Source organism: Oncorhynchus mykiss, chromosome 18 (assembly GCF_013265735.2).
Source record: "Oncorhynchus mykiss isolate Arlee chromosome 18, USDA_OmykA_1.1, whole genome shotgun sequence".
NCBI lineage: Eukaryota > Metazoa > Chordata > Actinopteri > Salmoniformes > Salmonidae > Oncorhynchus > Oncorhynchus mykiss.
Window position 1 is genome coordinate 53,136,454 of NC_048582.1, and position 18,341 is coordinate 53,154,794.

The 18,341-nt window shown below is 42.2% G+C and overlaps 2 protein-coding genes across 3 annotated transcripts in view; both read left to right on the forward strand.

The window, feature by feature from the left end:
* Positions 1-2,697: 2,697 nt before the first annotated feature.
* LOC110496945 (receptor-transporting protein 3) lies at positions 2,698-4,902 on the forward strand. Of its 2 annotated transcripts, none has more exons than XM_021572947.2 (3): positions 2,698-2,854; positions 3,138-3,303; positions 4,393-4,902. In XM_021572947.2, the coding sequence occupies exons 2-3, from the start codon at positions 3,143-3,145 to the stop codon at positions 4,745-4,747; spliced, it is 516 nt and encodes a 171-aa protein (XP_021428622.2). In that variant the 5' UTR covers positions 2,698-2,854; positions 3,138-3,142; the 3' UTR covers positions 4,748-4,902. The 2 variants fall into 2 exon arrangements, with proteins under 2 accessions (XP_021428622.2, XP_021428621.2); XM_021572946.2 differs by having other exon boundaries at positions 2,719-2,941.
* A 167-nt stretch (positions 4,903-5,069) lies between these two features.
* The window catches only part of LOC110496511 (ankyrin repeat and IBR domain-containing protein 1), a 32,468-nt gene continuing 19,196 nt past the window's right edge, over positions 5,070-18,341 (forward strand). The window contains exons 1-6 of the mRNA XM_036953238.1: positions 5,070-5,216; positions 6,505-6,598; positions 10,259-10,470; positions 11,242-11,413; positions 11,508-11,639; positions 12,727-12,906. Of these exons, the coding sequence (XP_036809133.1) occupies positions 10,283-10,470; positions 11,242-11,413; positions 11,508-11,639; positions 12,727-12,906 (672 nt within the window). The 5' untranslated portion in view covers positions 5,070-5,216; positions 6,505-6,598; positions 10,259-10,282. The remainder of the gene's footprint in view (positions 5,217-6,504; positions 6,599-10,258; positions 10,471-11,241; positions 11,414-11,507; positions 11,640-12,726; positions 12,907-18,341) is intronic.

An 18,341-nucleotide genomic window follows, 5' to 3' on the forward strand; every position in this document is an offset into this window, starting at 1 on the left:
CTGCTATGCTTTATCTTGGCCAGGTCGCAGTTGCAAATGAGAACTTGTTCTCAACTAGCCTACCTGGTTAAATAAAGGTGAAATAAAAATATATATATATATTTTTTTTAAAGTACGTAGGTTTTGAGTTGGTATCTTAAATGGATAATTTGATAAAGATGAAGTTTTTAAGCACTATTAAAATAATCTACAAAATGTTCATTGTTTTTCAGCTTACAATAATAAATACTGAACACTTATATTATGAATAAGAACGATCAATTGTTCCTCTCCTTTACATACTATTGTTCCACAGCTTTGGTGCAGAGCAACTGAGTGAGTGCATACATTTTTTTATTTTTTCATACTGGTTCCCCGTGGGTATTGAACCCACAACCCTGCCATTGCAAGTGCTCTACCTACTGAGCCACATGGATAAACATGTATGACAAATGCCATTTTGACTCACTGAATCCTTTTGCTTATTACTGCAGTGGTTTTCAACATGGGGTTGGTGTTCCCACATATCAGTGTTCCCCTGTGGGTACTTGGCCCAGGCCTATCCACCTGGGATACTTGGTAAGACTCATAGGAACATAGGCGTACTGTTAAACTGGACATGAGAAGGTACTTCAGGAAGTATACTCTGAGGCAGAGCAAGATGTTATTAGGGGTACAGAAAAACTATTTACAGAACAAAATCTTAACTGTCATTCCTATCTTACCTCAGAAATCAAAGACAAGGGCAACTACTACCGCGCCTGCTATTACTATCTGCCTGCTTCTTGTTTTGGTCCTTGTTTTCCTGAATAAAGTGAACATAAATCCTATGTTGTATAGTAGTTCAATCTACACTGAACTAAAATAGCCATGCAGCATGTAAAGTGTTTTCAGGAGCTGAAATAAAACATCCCAGAAATTGTCCAAACGCACAAAAAGCTTATTTCTCTCAAATTTGGTGCACAAATGTATTTACATCTTTGTTAGTGAGCATTTCTTCTTTGCCAAGATAATCCATCCACCTAACAGGTGTGGCACATCAAGAAGCTGATTAAGCACAGGTGCACATTTTGCTGGGGACAATAAAAGGCCACCGTAAAATGTGCAGTTTTGTCATACAACACTATACCACAGATGCAATTGGCATGCTGACTGCAGGAATTTCCACCAGAGCTGTTACCAGAGAATTTCATGTTCATTTCTCTATCATAAGCCACCTCCAAAGCTGTTTTAGAAAATTTGGCAGTACGCCCAACCGGCCTCATAACTGCTACATGTATGGCGTTGTGTGGGCGAGCAGTTTGTTCATGTCAACATTGGAAACAGAGTGCCCCATGGTAGCGGTGGGGTTATGATATGGGCAGGCATAAGCTACGAACAACGAACACAATTGTATTTTATCAATGGCAATTGGAATGCACAGAGATACTTTGACGAGATCCTTAGGCCCACTGTTGCCATTCATCCGCCACCATCACCTTGTGTTTCAGCATGATAATGCACGGCCCCATGTCGCAAGGATCTGTACACAATTCTTGGAAGCTGAAAAAATCCCAGTTCTTCCATGGCCTACATACTCACCAGACATGTCACCCATTGAGCATGTTTGGGACGCTCTGGATCGACGTGTACGACAGCTTACTCCAGTTCCCGCCAAGTCTGGTGATCAGACCAGATACTGATTGGTATTTTGAATCCACACACCCTTTTTTTAAGGTATCTATGACCAACAAATGCATATCTATATTACCAGTCATGTGAAATCCATCGATTAGGCCATAATGAATTTAATTGACTGATTTCCTTATATGAACTGTAACTCAGTAAAGTCTTTGAAATTGTTGCATGTTGCATTTATTTGTTAGTTCAGTATATATAAAAACACACCATGGTTCAAATAAAAGTTCTAGTTGTTTATTGACCATTGTAATTGAAACATTATAGTAACTTTATTGTTACCCATAAATTATTTGAGTAACACACTAAACCAACAGTTAAGTCTACTTAGAGATTACTTTATCATCTAGGAGCCTTATTTTATTATAATAATTTTATGTTGGGCCTACAATGATCTGTATCCAGCAAATGTTCAACTGATAAAAAATGGCAGTGGTCAGGATCATGCTTGTCTTTATGGCCTAACTGTCAGTGAACATGACAGAATGGGGCAGAGCCTTTGCATGTATTTGTGTTTACTATGGATCCACATTCGCTGCTGCCTTGGCAGCTACTCTTCCTGGGGTCCAGCAAAATTAAGGCAGTTTATACCATTTTAAAAACACTACAATACATTCACAGATTTCACAACACACTGTGTGCCCTCGGGCCCCTACTCCACCACTACCACATATCTACAGTACTAAATCCATGTGTATGTGTGTGTATAGTGCGTATGTTATTGTGTGTGCATGCATGTGTCTACACCTATGTTTGTGTTGCTTCAACCTTCCTGCTGTTCCATAAGGTGTTTTTTAAATCAGATTTTTAAATCTAAATGTACTGCTTGCATCAGTTACTTGATGTGGAATAGAGTTCCATATAGTCATGGCTCTATTTAAGTAACAGTTCCGTTTCTGGGGTTTGTAAAAAATATTGTCTCTCGAGTGCTGGTCGTCAGTTGCGCTCAGTGACAATGGAAGACAGGGTACAGTGGGCAGCATGCCAAGAACTTGGCCAGCAAAATGTGAAAGTAGACGGTGAGTTTCGGTTTCCAAATCGCAACGTCAGGCAGGGCAATAGTACCCTGGACCGCGTACACATCCTCAGCGAAAGAAGCCGTTAAATTTCAGTTTCCAAATCCCAACGTCAAGGCCATAGCACCCGGGAACATATAAATATTCCCAGCTCATACCGAGCAATATAACAACACCAACAGGTAATTTGTTCTTCAATAGCATTTTGTTATTTTGTTCTTCAACATTCTTTAGCATTTGTTCTCCAACATTGAGGACCATGAATACAGGTACTGTAGGCAATACTTTAAATTTATTTTGTTTATTTTATCCTATATAGTTTTTGCTTGTTTATTTACATAATGGCAGTAGGCCTAGGCATTTGTATGTGTATTCATCTGTAAAGTTATTTAATAAGCCCCATCTGCACTTTCTGACCAGTCCTGATCTGTGTGTGTGTGTGTGTGCCGTGTTTGTGTTGCGCAGACTGGATGCCCACCCGGTGGTCAGAGTGTTTTGAGGAGATGTTGGATGAGGAGCTGGGCAGCAGTGACCAGTGGGCTTTCCACTTCAACTACGGCCTGACAGAAACACTCACCAAGGAGGAGAGGAGGAAAAGATGGCAGGTGTACAGCCACTGTGCCAACGGACAGTACGTTTTTCCCTTACTATAATTATAATTATAATAGGCCTGTGATTTGCCCATAGAGAATGATAGAAGCCTCTAGTTGCCAAAATGCCCCACTAGCATGGGCAGCGCCATTGAGGGCATCCCTAATTTTAATCTAGTCAACTGGGTGGGGGTTCCAACTTCATTGGCTGATCCCTCCTGGTGACCCTGTTGTAGAGCCCTGCACGTGCATGAATTTTAAGCCCGATCCCTACCCATGCCTGTGACATTCAGGCCCTGCCCTACGCAGTCCCGATTGCTTTTGCCAAATTTAAAGCCCGGCCCTGCCCGAAACCCGAAATACAGAGATAACTTCCACCATTAGTCATTCCATTAGCTGCTCCTCTATGTCTGTCGCTCGCTCCCTCCGCACAGGCAGGTCGCTCTGCATGCACTCTGCTCATGGCGGCTCTGGTGCGTTTGTAAGTTCACACTGGCTATCTACTCCGATTTCAGAGCACTCAGAGCGCAGAATAATTGATGAATTTAGGAAGCGCAACACCTGAATATGACTGGTGTCATTAAACATCGGCAAAAAAACATAATTAAATTGTTGCCAGCAGCACAGTTACAGTCACTAATGCTCTAGATAACATGAAAGCTTAACCAGCTCTGCTAGGCGAGTAAAATAGCCAGTGTGAGTGTTCTCTCATTTGTGTCTGGAAGTAGCTAGCAAGGTAGACACATTATGCTCGTTAGCTTGGGGGTTTGACTGCGGTTGTGAGGTCAGAACGCTCGAATGAACCCTTCTCCTCGTCCAGAGCGTCCAGTGTGTGCTCTGAACGCTCTGAGAGCAAAAAGTTCAGAATTGACTAACAGACAATCTGACAACTCTAACACAGTTACAAAGATGAGCCCTCTATCAATCTCTATGGATTTGCCCTGACTTGGCTCCACAAAGAGCTCAGCAGCTCACAGATTTAGAAGATTGGCACTGCAGCACCACAATGTGGAAACAAACCACTTGTCTTCAACTCCTTCTGTTGACTTGGACATGATGGAACTCCATGCCAATAGATATGCTCTCATTGTAATGCTCCCTCCTCTCCCCCCTCTAACTCTCTCCCTCAGGTTCCAGTGTGGTGAGTGTTCTAAGACATGGCCGTCGGCACGGGTGGTGGTAGTGTTCCGTTATCGGCTGTGGGATGAGACAGGCCGGGGGACCGTCCTGATGCGGCCTTTCGGCCAGGCATGCAGACACTGCCGGGAAGAGTTTGAACTTCCAGGCTTTTCAAAGAATGAGGTGGAAGAGGCACTGCTCCGGCTGTTTGTAAATATTAGGAAGAACTGCTATGGAGAGGAGGAGGAGGAAGAGGAGGAGGAGGAGGAGGAAGGGTCAGAAGGATCAGAGAAGGTGTGGAAGAGGCCCCATGAGAAAGCCCTGTGTGAGGCCTGCAGACTGGGCATCTGCTGTCAAGAACAGTAGAGGAGAGAGAGGGGGGTGGGGGGCACATAGCCTAACGTTGTCTAGAATTCGTTGTAAAAATATTAAAAACAGCGCTATTTATAATGTTGTGCTATGGACTTTAGAGTTGTGCAATAAACATGTATTATGTGTAATAAACAAAATCGGAAGACTTTCATGTGCTTTGAGTGTTTTTTTTACTTCTACAGTTTGCACATTTAAACGATTTGGAAAAGTTTGAGGCATTTTTTAAAACAACTATTCTACCGATCTCTGATAAAGGAAGACAAGGAGACAGAGACATGTATTGAACAATCATGTGTAAATGGCCAGCGACAGCTTGTGCTGCTCATGCGTATGATGCCTTTTCCTGCCAGCAACAACAGAAACAGCAGCATCTCGCATCATCACTGAGAAGAACTGAGATTGGAGAGAGAAAGAAAGAAGGAGATGATGGTGGGGAGTCGAGAAGGAAAATTATGAAATAACGGTATTATGAATGTTTGTATGTCCAACTGATGTCCAAATGAATCGATGTTTGTAAGTAGCTTGATAGCTAAGTAGCTAATGATGGGTGTTAGCTATCAGCTAGATGCTTCCACTGCTGTCATTAGCTAGCTAGCTGTTAGCCAGTTGTAGCTAAGTAGCTAGAATTATAATGATTTGACAAGGCTGAATTGAGGCCCACCAAGACAGACACTAGCTGTTAAAATAAACCACAGCCATAGCATCAGCTTGAACCAGCATAACTTGGCATCGCGTTTAACTACACCACAGACATTCACGTCAGCCAGATGTAGCTAGCTAGCAGAACGGTGGCAGCTAGCCATGTAGCTATGACTAGCTATTATTGTTAGCTAGTCATGAATGGCTAGGTCGTAGCTAGCGAACAAGTGAGCAAGTCTGTCCATACTGACCTGGTGAAAGAGCCAGACAGCACCAAATAAAGCCACCAGCCAAAGTTAATGGTTTAGCCGTAGGCTACATGGCAGGTGGCCGCATGGACTGACGACGATATAGCTAGCTACAGTACGTTAGAGAAGTCAGGCTGACAGACTATGTGCACTAGCCAGCTAACTTCTCTTTGTCTTGAGTCTGACACTTTTACACTGTTTATTGTTCTTGGTACTTCTCCCTGGTGTGAAAATGTAAGTAGCTGGCTGGCAACTTATTGTGTTTAGCCAACTTCATTATAATACGCTTATAAACACTTTGTGTGTGATACATTTTGTATTATGAAGCTATGTGTTATAAACACAAGCTGTCTGTTATAAACACAACATGCCACCAAAAGCCAGTGGTTGTTAATTATATTTTTTGTCAATGGAAAACTGTGATTATTGGTTTGAGGATGCTGCAATAATGTGAGGGGAGAGAGGGAGGCGAAGTGTGCTGGAAGCAGCTGAAGCTGTGTGGAGTTGAGAGTAGAACAGACAGCGTGACCTATAAACTATCGGTAGCCCCCCACCTACACACACACACACACACACACACACACACACACACACACACACACACACACACACACACACACACACACACTCCCTGTCTACAGCAGACTTACTGGAGCAGAAAATGGTGGAACACAGAGACTGTTTATAAATGATGGGGTCTGTGGATCCAGATACTGTAGCTTATATAGTAGACATGGCAATTAATATTAACCCTGTTCAGTTAATCAGTAACTTAGTCATGTTGGATGTTTCATAAATTGATAGATTAGTTGATTGATTAATTGACCCCCCCCCCCTTCTCTCTCTTTCTCTCTCTCTCTGCAGGGTGAGGGTGTGGGCCATGTCTGAGCTGTGAGTAGTGGAGGAGAGGAAGAGGAGGTGTAGGAGAGGAAGAGGAGGTGAGGACTGAATAGCGGAGGTAAGTGTTTATTATTATCAAAGATTCAAATTAGTGATGAATTATTACATGAATGTATTGTATTATTCCATATACAGTACAACTCATTCCAGGGTTTTTCTTTATTTTTACTATTTTCTTGTAGAATAATAGTGACAACATCAAAAATATGAAATAACACACATGGAATCAGGTAGTAACCAAAAAGGTGTTAAACAAATCAAAAGATATTTTATATTTGAGATTCTTCAAAGTAGCCACCCTTTGCCCTGATGACAGCTTTGCACACTCTTGGCATTATCTCAACCAGCTTCATGAGTTAGTCACCTGGAATGCATTTCAATTAACAGATGTGCCTTGTTAAAAGTTAATTTGTGGAATTGTTTTCCTTAATGCGTTTGAGCTAATCAGTTGTGTTGTGACAAGGTAGGGTTGGTATACAGAAGATAGCCCTATTTGGTAAAATAGCAAGTCCATATTATGGCATGGATAGCTCAAATAAGCAAAGAGAAACAACACTCCTTCATTACTTTAAGACATGAAGGTCAGTCAATCCGTAACATTTCAATAACTTTGAAAGTTTCTTCAAGTGCGGTCGCAAAAACCAAGCGCTATGATGAAACTGGCTCTCATTAGGACCACCACAGGAAAGGAAAACTCAGAGTTACCTCTGCTGCAGAGGATAAGTTCATTAGAGTTACCAGCCTCAGAAATTGCAGCCCAAATAAATGCTTCACAGAGTTCAAGTAACAGACACATTTCAACATCAACTGTTCAGAGGAGACTGCATGAATCAGGCCTTCATGGTCAAATTGCTGCAGACACCACTACTAAAGGACACCAATAAGAAGAAGAGACTTGCTTGGGCCAAGAAACACGAGCAATGGACATTAGACCAGTGGAAATCTGTCCTTTGGTCTGATGAGTCCAAATGTGAGATTTTTGGTTCCAACCGCCATGTCTTTGTAAGATGCATAGTAGGTAAATGGATGATCTCCGCATGTGTAGTTTCTACCGTGAAGCATGGAAGAGGAGGTATGATGGTGTGGGGGTGCTTTGCTGGTGATACTGTCTGTCATTTATTTAGAATTCAAGGCACATTTAACCAGCATGGCTACCACAGCATTCTGCAGCAATACACCATTCCATCTGGTTTGCGCTTAGTGGGACTATCATTTGTTTTTTAACAGGACAGTGACCCAACACACCTCTAGGCTGTGTAAGGGCTATTTGACTAAGAAGGAGAGTGAAGGAGTGCTGCCTCAGATGACCTGGCCTCCACAATCACCCGACCTCAACCCAAATGAGATGGTTTGGGATGAGTTGGACAGCAGAGTGAAGGAAAAGCAGATAACAAGTGCTCAGCATATGTGGTAACGCCTTCAAGACTGTTGGAAAAGCATTCCAGGTGAAGCTGGTTGAGAGAATGCCAAGAGTGTGCAAAGCTGTCATCAAGGCAAAGGGTGGCTACTTTGAAGAATCTAAAATATATTTTGATTTGTTTAACACTTTTTTGGTTACTACATGATTCCAAATGTATTATTTCATAGTGTTGATGTCTTCACTATTATTCTACAATGTAGAAAATAGTAAACATAAAGACAAACCCTTGAATGAGTAGGTGTGTCCAAACTTTTGACTGGTACTGCATTTATGTGATATTTCATTTTTTTTTTTATATAGATATGCAAAAATGTCTAAAAACCTGTTTTCGCTTTGTCATTATGTGGTATTGTGATGTCATTATGTGGCATTGTGATGTCATTATGTGGTATTGTGTGTAGATTGATGAGGGAAAATTTTTATTTTTATTGAACATTTTTATTTTATCAATTTTAGAATAAGGCTGTAACGTAACAAAATGTGGAGGAAGTCAAGTGGTCTGAATACTTTCAAAATGCATTGTATCCTGAGTGTACAAAACATATAGAGCGTGTGAGCATGTGGCCTGAGCAGACATTCAACTTCTTGATGCACCCATCCCATACCGGGATCATTTTCGTCAACATCCGCTGAATTGCAGAGTGCCAAATTCAAATTAAATTACTAAAAATATTTAATTTTCATGAAATCACAAGTGCAATATAGCAAAACACAACTTAGCTTGTTGTTAATCCACCTGGTGTGTCAGATTTCAAAAAAGCTTTTCGGCGAAAGCATACGAAGCGTTTATGTAAGGACATCTCTCTCAGCAGACAAAACATTACAAATAGCCAAGTAGATTGGTCACGAAAGTCAGAAAAGCAATAAAATGAATTGCTTACCTTTGATGATCTTCAGATGTTTGCACTCACGAGATTCCCAGTTACACAATAAATGTTCCTTTTGTTCCATAAAGATTATTTTTCTATCCAAAATACCTCCATTTGTTTGGCGCGTTATGTTCAAAAATCCACAGGCTCGAGCGGTCACGACCGGGCAGACGAAAATTCCAAATAGTATCCGTAAAGTTCGTAGAAACATGTCAAACGGTTTCTATAATCAATCCTCAGGTTGTTTTTACAATATATAATCGATAATATTTCAACCGGGACTGTAGCTTCTTCAATAGGAGAGAGAGAGAAAATGTCTACTCCAAGCTGTTGCACATGCAAAACGCTGCTGGCACCCAGCCGTCCAATGACGCAATGTGATCTTTCTTGCTCATTTTTCAAAATAAAAGCCTGAAACTATGTCTAAAGACCATGGGGAAACCATAGGAAAAGGAATCTGGTTGGTATCTCTTTAAATGGAGCGAAGGCAGGCAATATCAGTTCTTTTATACTCACAGACAATATTTTGACAGTTTTGGAAATTTTAGAATGTTTTCTATCCTAATCTGACAATTATATGCATATTCTAGATTCTGGGCCTGAGAAATAGGCAGTTTCATTTGGGTACGTTTTTCATCCAACATCAAAATACTGCCCCTTACTGCCCCCTACACTCAACAGGTTTTAACAGAAAACACAAAAAACGTAAAGCAAAGTACTTCTTTTACTTTGAGGTGCTATGGTTTTTAGGGCTATTAAGCTGCAACTAATGTACCAAAAGTCTGTGAATTATGTCATTGTACATACATTGGAGACAGACTGTCACTTAAGTATTGCGATTAGCTTGTATTACCTTGTTTAATTTTATTTAATTAAAATATAGTGGCTGGTGGTGGTCTACTTGGGCAAAGTGGATCCACGAGAGACTGAAGTGAGATGAGTGGAATCCCCACACACACCTCAGAGAAGTGTCTGATGCGCTCCCAGCCACCCATTCCCAATCTCATCTCTACGCTGACCAATAACCTCCATTGAATCTTAGCTATAATAACAAACAAGGAATAATAATGACTATAAAATTGTAGGAAATCGAAAGGCACCATGACAGGGACAACTTATAATATGGTTATTATGTGCTAAAGGAACAAGGATTTCCTTGTTACTAAAGCCAATTCTAAAGTAGAGTTTCACCAGGTCCTCTTAACTCAGGCATGTCAATTGTGGCGCACACCTTTTTGGTTACTACATGATTCCATATGATTTATTTCATAGTTTTGATGACAATGTAGAAAATAGTCAAAATAAAGAAAAACCCTTGAATGAGTAGGTGTTCTAAAAATGTTGACTGGTAGTGTATGTTATTAACACACACATATATATATATAAATTCTGAATGATAAAGGTGATTAATTGTGCTGAATGATCCCAGTGCGACGCCCCCTGTAGGGCAGTGATGGGGAACACAGCCACTAAGTTCCGGAAGGCTCTAGTCAGCGGGGACGAGGCGTTGGCATGGCAACTGTACGAGGGCAACAGCCAGTTCAGAGAGGGGCTGGACCCCAACGCGTCCTACGGAGAGACCTACCAACACAACACACCCCTCCACTACACCTGCAGGCACGCCATGACACGTCTGCTCAGGTAACACCCCTTAGATATGTTTCAGGGATACAGGGAGCGATGGAGAGAGATGAAGAGAGAGTTCCAGTGTGTTAGCAGTCTGACTCCTGGGAGGAGATGACAGGCTGTCAATGAGCCTATTTCTTTATCTTCCTTTCACTGATCCTCCCCTCCTTCTTTTCTCTCTCTGGGTGATTACTGGGGTCAGAGGAAGCGGGTTGAAAAGGCCAGCTAATTGTGTGTGTGTGTTAAAGGCCAGTTCGCTAACTGCAGGTCTATTTCGGTACCTTCCTGCCTATCAAATTACTCTTCCATTCAGCCATCTGTTTGAGTGCACTTGACCGAAGTGTGCGCTTATCTGATGTGTACTTAGCAGAATGTATTTCAGTCTGTCTTTCTGCCTGTGTGTCAGATTATGCGATTATTGCTACAGTGGTTATTGCTGTGTGATAAATGCTGTTTCTCACAGATTCAGCAGAGGGGAGGGAGAGTAGAGAGCCGTGAGGTGGAGGAAGAGAGTGGGATGGGGAGAGGAGAGGAGAGAGGGAGTAGATGATGAAGGGGAGGTAATCAGTAAATGGATCTGTAGACAGACAGAGATGTTGAATATAAACTACCTGAGGACTGCAGCCCCAGCATAATGTTGACTTGGAACTGGAATGCCTGTCATCTGTCCACTCTGCTTTGAAAATATGCTATGAAAGGACGGTTCCTCTTCTGTAAAGATGGTAAACCTCTCTCTCTCTCTCTCTCTCTCTCTCACCCACCCACCCACCCACCCACCCCCTCCAGGTCCTTCCTTTTCAGTAAAGAAGGGAACCCTAACAAGCGGAACGTGCAGAATGAGACATGTCTGCATGCGTTGTGTCAGGGAGCGCACATCCTGCTTCTGCCAGAGGGGGCACTGTCTCCCAGACTGGCCAGACCACAGAGAGACGAACAACGCAGGGCAGACTGCCTACAGGTATAGATACACAGACACACTCAAATAATACATACACACAAGGAACACACACACAAATACATTAGAGTGCTAACAATATTGTGTGTGTGTCCAGATGATCCTGAGCTGGACCGGGGCTAGGCTGGACAGAGGACAGTATGAAAGGGTTAACATTAATGCTACAGACAACAGGAACAGCACCTGTCTACACTACGCTGCTGCTGCTGGCATGAAGAACTGTGTAGAGGTAAGAGAGAGAGAGAGAGAGAGACTGTGTAGAGGTAAGAGAAAGAGAGAGAGAGACTGTGTAGAGGTAAGAGAGAGAGAGGGAGTGTAGAGGTAAGAGAGCGAGATATACTTTTTAGAGGTAAGAGAGAGAGAGAGAGACTGTGTAGAGGTGAGAGAGAGACTGTGTAGAGGTAGGAGAGAGAGAGAGAGACTGTGTAGAGGTAAGAGCGAGAGAGAGAGAAACTGTAAAGGTAAGAGAGAGAGAGACTGTGTAGAGGTAGGAGAGAGAGAGAGACTGTGTAGAGGTAAGAGCGAGAGAGAGAGAAACTGTAAAGGTAAGAGAGAGAGAGACTGTGTAGAGGTAGGAGAGAGAGAGAGACTGTGTAGAGGTAAGAGAGAGAGACTGTGTAGAGGTAAGAGACAGAGAGAGACTGTGTAGAGGTAAGAGAAAGAGAGAGACTGTGTAGAGGTAAGAGAAAGAGAGAGACTGTAGAGGTAAGAGAGAGAGAGACTGTAGAGGTAAGAGAGAGAGAGACTGTGTAGAGGTAAGAGAGAGAGAGACTGTAGAGGTAAGAGAGATAGAGACTGTGTAGAGGTAAGAGACAGAGAGAGACTGTGTAGAGGTAAGAGAAAGAGAGAGACTGTAGAGGTAAGAGAGAGAGAGACTGTAGAGGTAAGAGAGAGAGAGACTGTGTAGAGGTAAGAGAGAGAGAGAGAGAGAGAGAGAGACTGTGTAGAGGTAAGAGAAAGAGAGAGACTGTAGAGGTAAGAGAGAGAGAGACTGTAGAGGTAAGAGAGAGAGAGACTGTGTAGAGGTAAGAGAGAGAGAGAGAGAGAGAGAGAGAGACTGTGTAGAGGTAAGAGACAGAGAGAGACTGTGTAGAGGTAAGAGAAAGAGTGAGACTGTGTAGAGGTAAGAGAGAGAGATACTGTGTAGAGGTAAGAGAGAGAGAGAGAGACTGACTTCTCTCATCTTTTAACTCTTCCTCTCTCTTGCCCTTTTGTGTGTGTGTGTGTGTGTGTGTGTGTGTGTGTGTGTGTGTGTGTGTGTGTGTGTGTGTGTGTGTGTGTGTGTGTGTGTGTGTGTGTGTGTGTGTGTGTGTTAGCTCCTGGTCCAGGCTGGGTCAGACCTGTTTGTGGAGGACGAGGAGAAGTTAACCCCGTGTGACCACGCAGAGAGACAGCAGCACACACACCTGGCCCTGCGCCTCGAAGCCATGATGGTGTTCTCACAACACACACACACCGAGACACAGACACCCAGCAGCACGCTGCGCCATAAAGAGGTGAGTTACACACCACCGACACAGAGCAGCCGCTGCCGCGAAACTGTATTTCGTCACTGAATGCAGAATGCTGCACCACACACACAAAATAATCCTAAACAGCTAACTTTATTCAAAATAGAGCCATACAACATTTCCTTGGAGTGAATACGTTTGTTCCAAGCCTGGCTATTCAAGGAGACATGGGTTAGGTGCCCTGTGAAATAGGACATGGGTTAGGTGCCCTGTGAAATAGGACATGAGCTGGGTGCCCTGTGAAATAGGACATGGGCTGGGTGCCCTGTGAAATAGGACATGGGCTGGGTGCCCTGTGAAATAGGACATGGGTTGGGTGCCCTGTGAAATAGGACATGGGCTGGGTGCCCTGTGAAATAGGACATGGGTTAGGTGCCCTGTGAAATAGGACATGGGCTGGGTGCCCTGTGAAATAGGACATGGGTTGGGTGCCCTGTGAAATAGGACATGGGTTGGGTGCCCTGTGAAATAGGACATGGGCTGGGTGCCCTGTGAAATAGGACATGGGCTGGGTGCCCTGTGAAATAGGACATGGGCTGGGTGCCCTGTGAAATAGGACATGGGTAAACTGATTAGGTTATGGAACCGCCTTATCGACATGCCAGAGGACAGGATAAGAAAAAAGTTATTCAACTGGGATAAAACACACAATTACCCATGGACAAAGGAACTCAATTACCCATGGACAAAGGAACACAATTACCCATGGACAAAGGAACTCAATTACCCATGGACAAAGGAACACAATTACCCGTGGACAAAGGAACTAAATTACCCATGGACAAAGGGACACAATTACCCATGGACAAAGGAACACAATTATCCATGGACAAAGGAACGCAATTACCCATGGACAAAGGAACTCAATTACCCATGGACAAAGGAACGCAATTACCCATGGACAAAGGAACTCAATCACCCATGGACAAAGGAACTCAATTACCCATGTACAAAGGAACTAAATTACCCATGGACAAAGGAACTCAAATACCCATGTACAAAGGATATCAATTACCCATGTACAAAGGAACTCAATTACCCATGGACAAAGGAACACAATTACCCATGGACAAAGGAACACAATTACCCATGGACAAAGGAACTCAATTACCCATGGACAAAGGAACTAATTACCCATGGACAAAGGAACACAATTACCCATGGACAAAGGGACACAATTACCCATGGACAAAGGAACACAATTATCCATGGACAAAGGAACACAATTATCCATGGACAAAGGAACGCAATTACCCATGGACAAAGGAACTCAATTACCCATGGACAAAGGAACGCAATCACCCATGGACAAAGGATCTCAATCACCCATGGACAAAGGAACTAAATTACCCATGTACAAAGGAACTAAATTACCCATGGACAAAGGAACTCAAATACCCATGTACAAAGGATCTCAATTACCCATGGACAAAGGAACTAAATTACCCATGGACAAAGGAACTCAATTACCCATGGACAAAGGAACTCAATTACCCATGGACAAAGGGACACAATTATCCATGGACAAAGGAACTCAATTACCCATGGACAAAGGAACACAATTACCCATGGACAAAGGAAATTAATTACCCATGGACAAAGGAACACAATCACCCATGGACAAAGGAACACAATTACCCATGGACAAAGGAAATGAATTACCCATGGACAAAGGAACACAATTACCCATGGACAAAGGAACTCAATCACCCATGGACAAAGGAACTCAATTACCCATGTACAAAGGAACTCAATTACCCATGGACAAAGGAACTCAAATACCCATGTACAAAGGATATCAATTACCCATGTACAAAGGAACTCAATTACCCATGGACAAAGGAACACAATTACCCATGGACAAAGGAACACAATTACCCATGGACAAAGGAACTCAATTACCCATGGACAAAGGAACTCATTACCCATGGACAAAGGAACACAATTACCCATGGACAAAGGGACACAATTACCCATGGACAAAGGAACACAATTATCCATGGACAAAGGAACACAATTATCCATGGACAAAGGAACGCAATTACCCATGGACAAAGGAACTCAATTACCCATGGACAAAGGAACGCAATCACCCATGGACAAAGGATCTCAATCACCCATGGACAAAGGAACTAAATTACCCATGTACAAAGGAACTAAATTACCCATGGACAAAGGAACTCAAATACCCATGTACAAAGGATCTCAATTACCCATGGACAAAGGAACTAAATTACCCATGGACAAAGGAACTCAATTACCCATGGACAAAGGAACTAAATTACCCATGGACAAAGGAACTCAATTACCCATGGACAAAGGAACTAAATTACCCATGGACAAAGGGACACAATTATCCATGGACAAAGGAACTCAATTACCCATGGACAAAGGAACACAATTACCCATGGACAAAGGAAATGAATTACCCATGGACAAAGGAACACAATCACCCATGGACAAAGGAACACAATTACCCATGGACAAAGGAAATGAATTACCCATGGACAAAGGAACACAATTACCCATGGACAAAGGAACTCAATCACCCATGGACAAAGGAACTCAATTACCCATGTACAAAGGAACTCAATTACCCATGGACAAAGGAACACAATTACCCATGGACAAAGGAACACAATTACCCATGGACAAAGGAACTCAATTACCCATGGACAAAGGAACTCATTACCCATGGACAAAGGAACACAATTACCCATGGACAAAGGAAATTAATTATCCATGGACAAAGGAAATTAATTACCCATGGACAAAGGAACTCAATTACCCATGGACAAAGGAACTCAATTACCCATGGACAAAGGGACACAATTACCCATGGACAAAGGAACTCAATCACCCATGGACAAAGGAACTCAATTACCCATGGACAAAGGGACACAATTACCCATGGACAAAGGGACACAATTACTCATGGACAAAGGAAATGTATTGCCCATGGACAAAGGAACACAATTACCCATGGACAAAGGAACACAATTACCCATGGACAAAGGAAATTAATTACCCATGGACAAAGGAACTCAATCACCCATGGACAAAGGAACACAATTACCCATGGACAAAGGAACTCAATTACCCATGGGCAAAGGAACTCAATTATCCATGGACAAAGGAACTCAATTACCCATGGACAAAGGAACTCAATTCCGTTTTTAAGGAAGCGAATCTACAACACATATTTAGAAAGAAGTTACGATGTCAACATGATCAAACACAAGTGAAAGCTACAAAGAAAAATGGCCAACTGATATATGACTTAAACCAAAACTCAGAACAACCAAATCAAAAACAACTATGATCTTTAACCCTATGTCACCTCTCACCTAACAAGAAACCAAAGGTCACTGTGTGCCTAGTTGAGAACCAGGATACTTCCTCTGGCAATTAAGATAGGTTTAATGCAATAATGGAAGAAGAGCAGCTATGTACTGTTTGCGATTCAGGGGAGATTGAGAATGAACTGCACTTTTTATTGTACTGTACTTTATATGATGATTTGACAGTAACCTTTGATAAAATGCAACAACTGAAACCAGAACTATTTTGGGTTAGAGACTAAGAGAAGCTGGAATGGTTATTTCGAAAATAAGTGTTTCTGGGTGCAATTTTCTTTTGCAAAGCATAGACTATACGTCAAGATAAGCTTTATCATTAAAGTAGGTTTTTGTTTTGTTTATCAATTTTAGATTTTTTTTCGGATGAACCTACCGTGCATTCGGAAAGTATTTAGACCCCTTGACCTTTTCCAATTGTTGTTACGTTACAGCCTTATTCTAAAATGTATTAATTATTATTTTTTTTCAGTAGTATTCAGATCCTTTACTCAGTACTTTGTTGAAGCACCTTTGGCAGAGATTACAGCCTCGAGTCTTCGTGGGTATGACGCTACAAGCTTGGCACACCTGTATTTGGGGAGTTTTTCTCATTCTTCTCTGCAGATCCTAAAAAGGTCGGATGGGAAGTGTCGCTGTACAGCTATTTTCAAGTCTCTCAAAAGATGTTTGATCAGGTTCAAGTCCGGGCTCTGGCTGAGCCACTCTCCGTCTGGCCACTTTACCATAAAGGCCTGATTGGTGGAGTGCTGCAGAGATGGTTGTCCTTCTGGAAGGTTCTCCAATCTCCACAGAGTGACTCTGGAGCTCTGTCAGAGTGACCATCGGGTTTTTGGTCACCTCCCTGAACAAGGCCCTTCTCTCCCAATTGCTCAGTTTGGCTGGGCGCCCAGCTCTAGGAAGATTCTTGGTGATTCCAAACTTCTTCCATTTAAGAATGATGGAGGCCACTGTGTTCTTGGGAACCTTCAATGCTGCAGAACTTTTTTTGGTACCCTTTCCCAGATCTGTGCCTCAAACACAATCTTGTCTCGGAGCTCTATGGAAAATTCCTTCGACCTCAGTTTTTGCTCCGACATGCAATGTCAACTGGGGGACCTTAATATAGACAGGTGTGTTCCTTTCCAAATCATGTCCAATCAATTGAATTTACCCCAGGTGGACTCCAATAAAGTTGTCGAAACAGCTCAAGGATGATCAATGGAAACAGGATGCACCTGAGCTCAATTTGAAGTCTCATAGCAAAGGGTCTGAATATTTATGTAAATTAGCTATTTCTGTACATTTGCAAAAATGTCTAAAAACCTGTTTTCGCTTTGTCATTAAGGGGTATTGACTCTGTGAAATGGTGCTGCCACAATAAACAATATACAGAACCAGTATATATGGACAATATATATATAGATACAGAATTTACACAATCAACATACAGTATATACAATGCCTTCAGAAAGTATTCATACCCCTTGACTTATTCCACATTTTGTTGTGTTACAGCCTGAATTCAAAATTGATTAAATATATATGTTTTTTCTCACCCATGTACACACAATTCTCACCCATGTACATACAAGTGAAAATATGTTTTTCTAAATGTTGGCACAATATTTAATTTACAGAAGTATTCACACCACAGAGTCAATACATTAGAATCACCTTTGGCAGCGATTACAGCTGTGAGTCTTTCTAAGAGCTTTGCACACCTGGATTGTACATTCTTCAATCTCTGTCAAGTTGATTGTTAATCATTGCTAGACAGCCATTTTCAAGTCTTGCAATAGATTTTCAAGACGATTTAAGTCAAAACTGTAACTAGGCCACTCATGAATATTCAATGTGATCTTGGTAATCAACACGTGTATATTTGGCCTTGTGTTTTAGGTTATTGTCCTGCTGAAAGGTGAATTTGGCTCCCACTGCCGACTGAACCAGGTTTTCATCTAGGATTTTGCCTGTGCTTAGCTCTATTCCGTTTATTTTCATCCTAATAAACTCCCTAGTCCTTGCTGATGACACTCATACCCATAACATGGTGCAGCCGCCACCATGGTTGGAAATAGGAAG

What these genes read in the sequence shown, in the direction of transcription:
- LOC110496945 (XM_021572946.2), top strand. An exon ending in AGCCACTGTGCCAACGGACA is followed by an intron (nt 3,304 to 4,392) that starts GTACGTTTTTCC and finishes TCTCTCCCTCAG; the next exon opens with GTTCCAGTGTGGTGAGTGTT.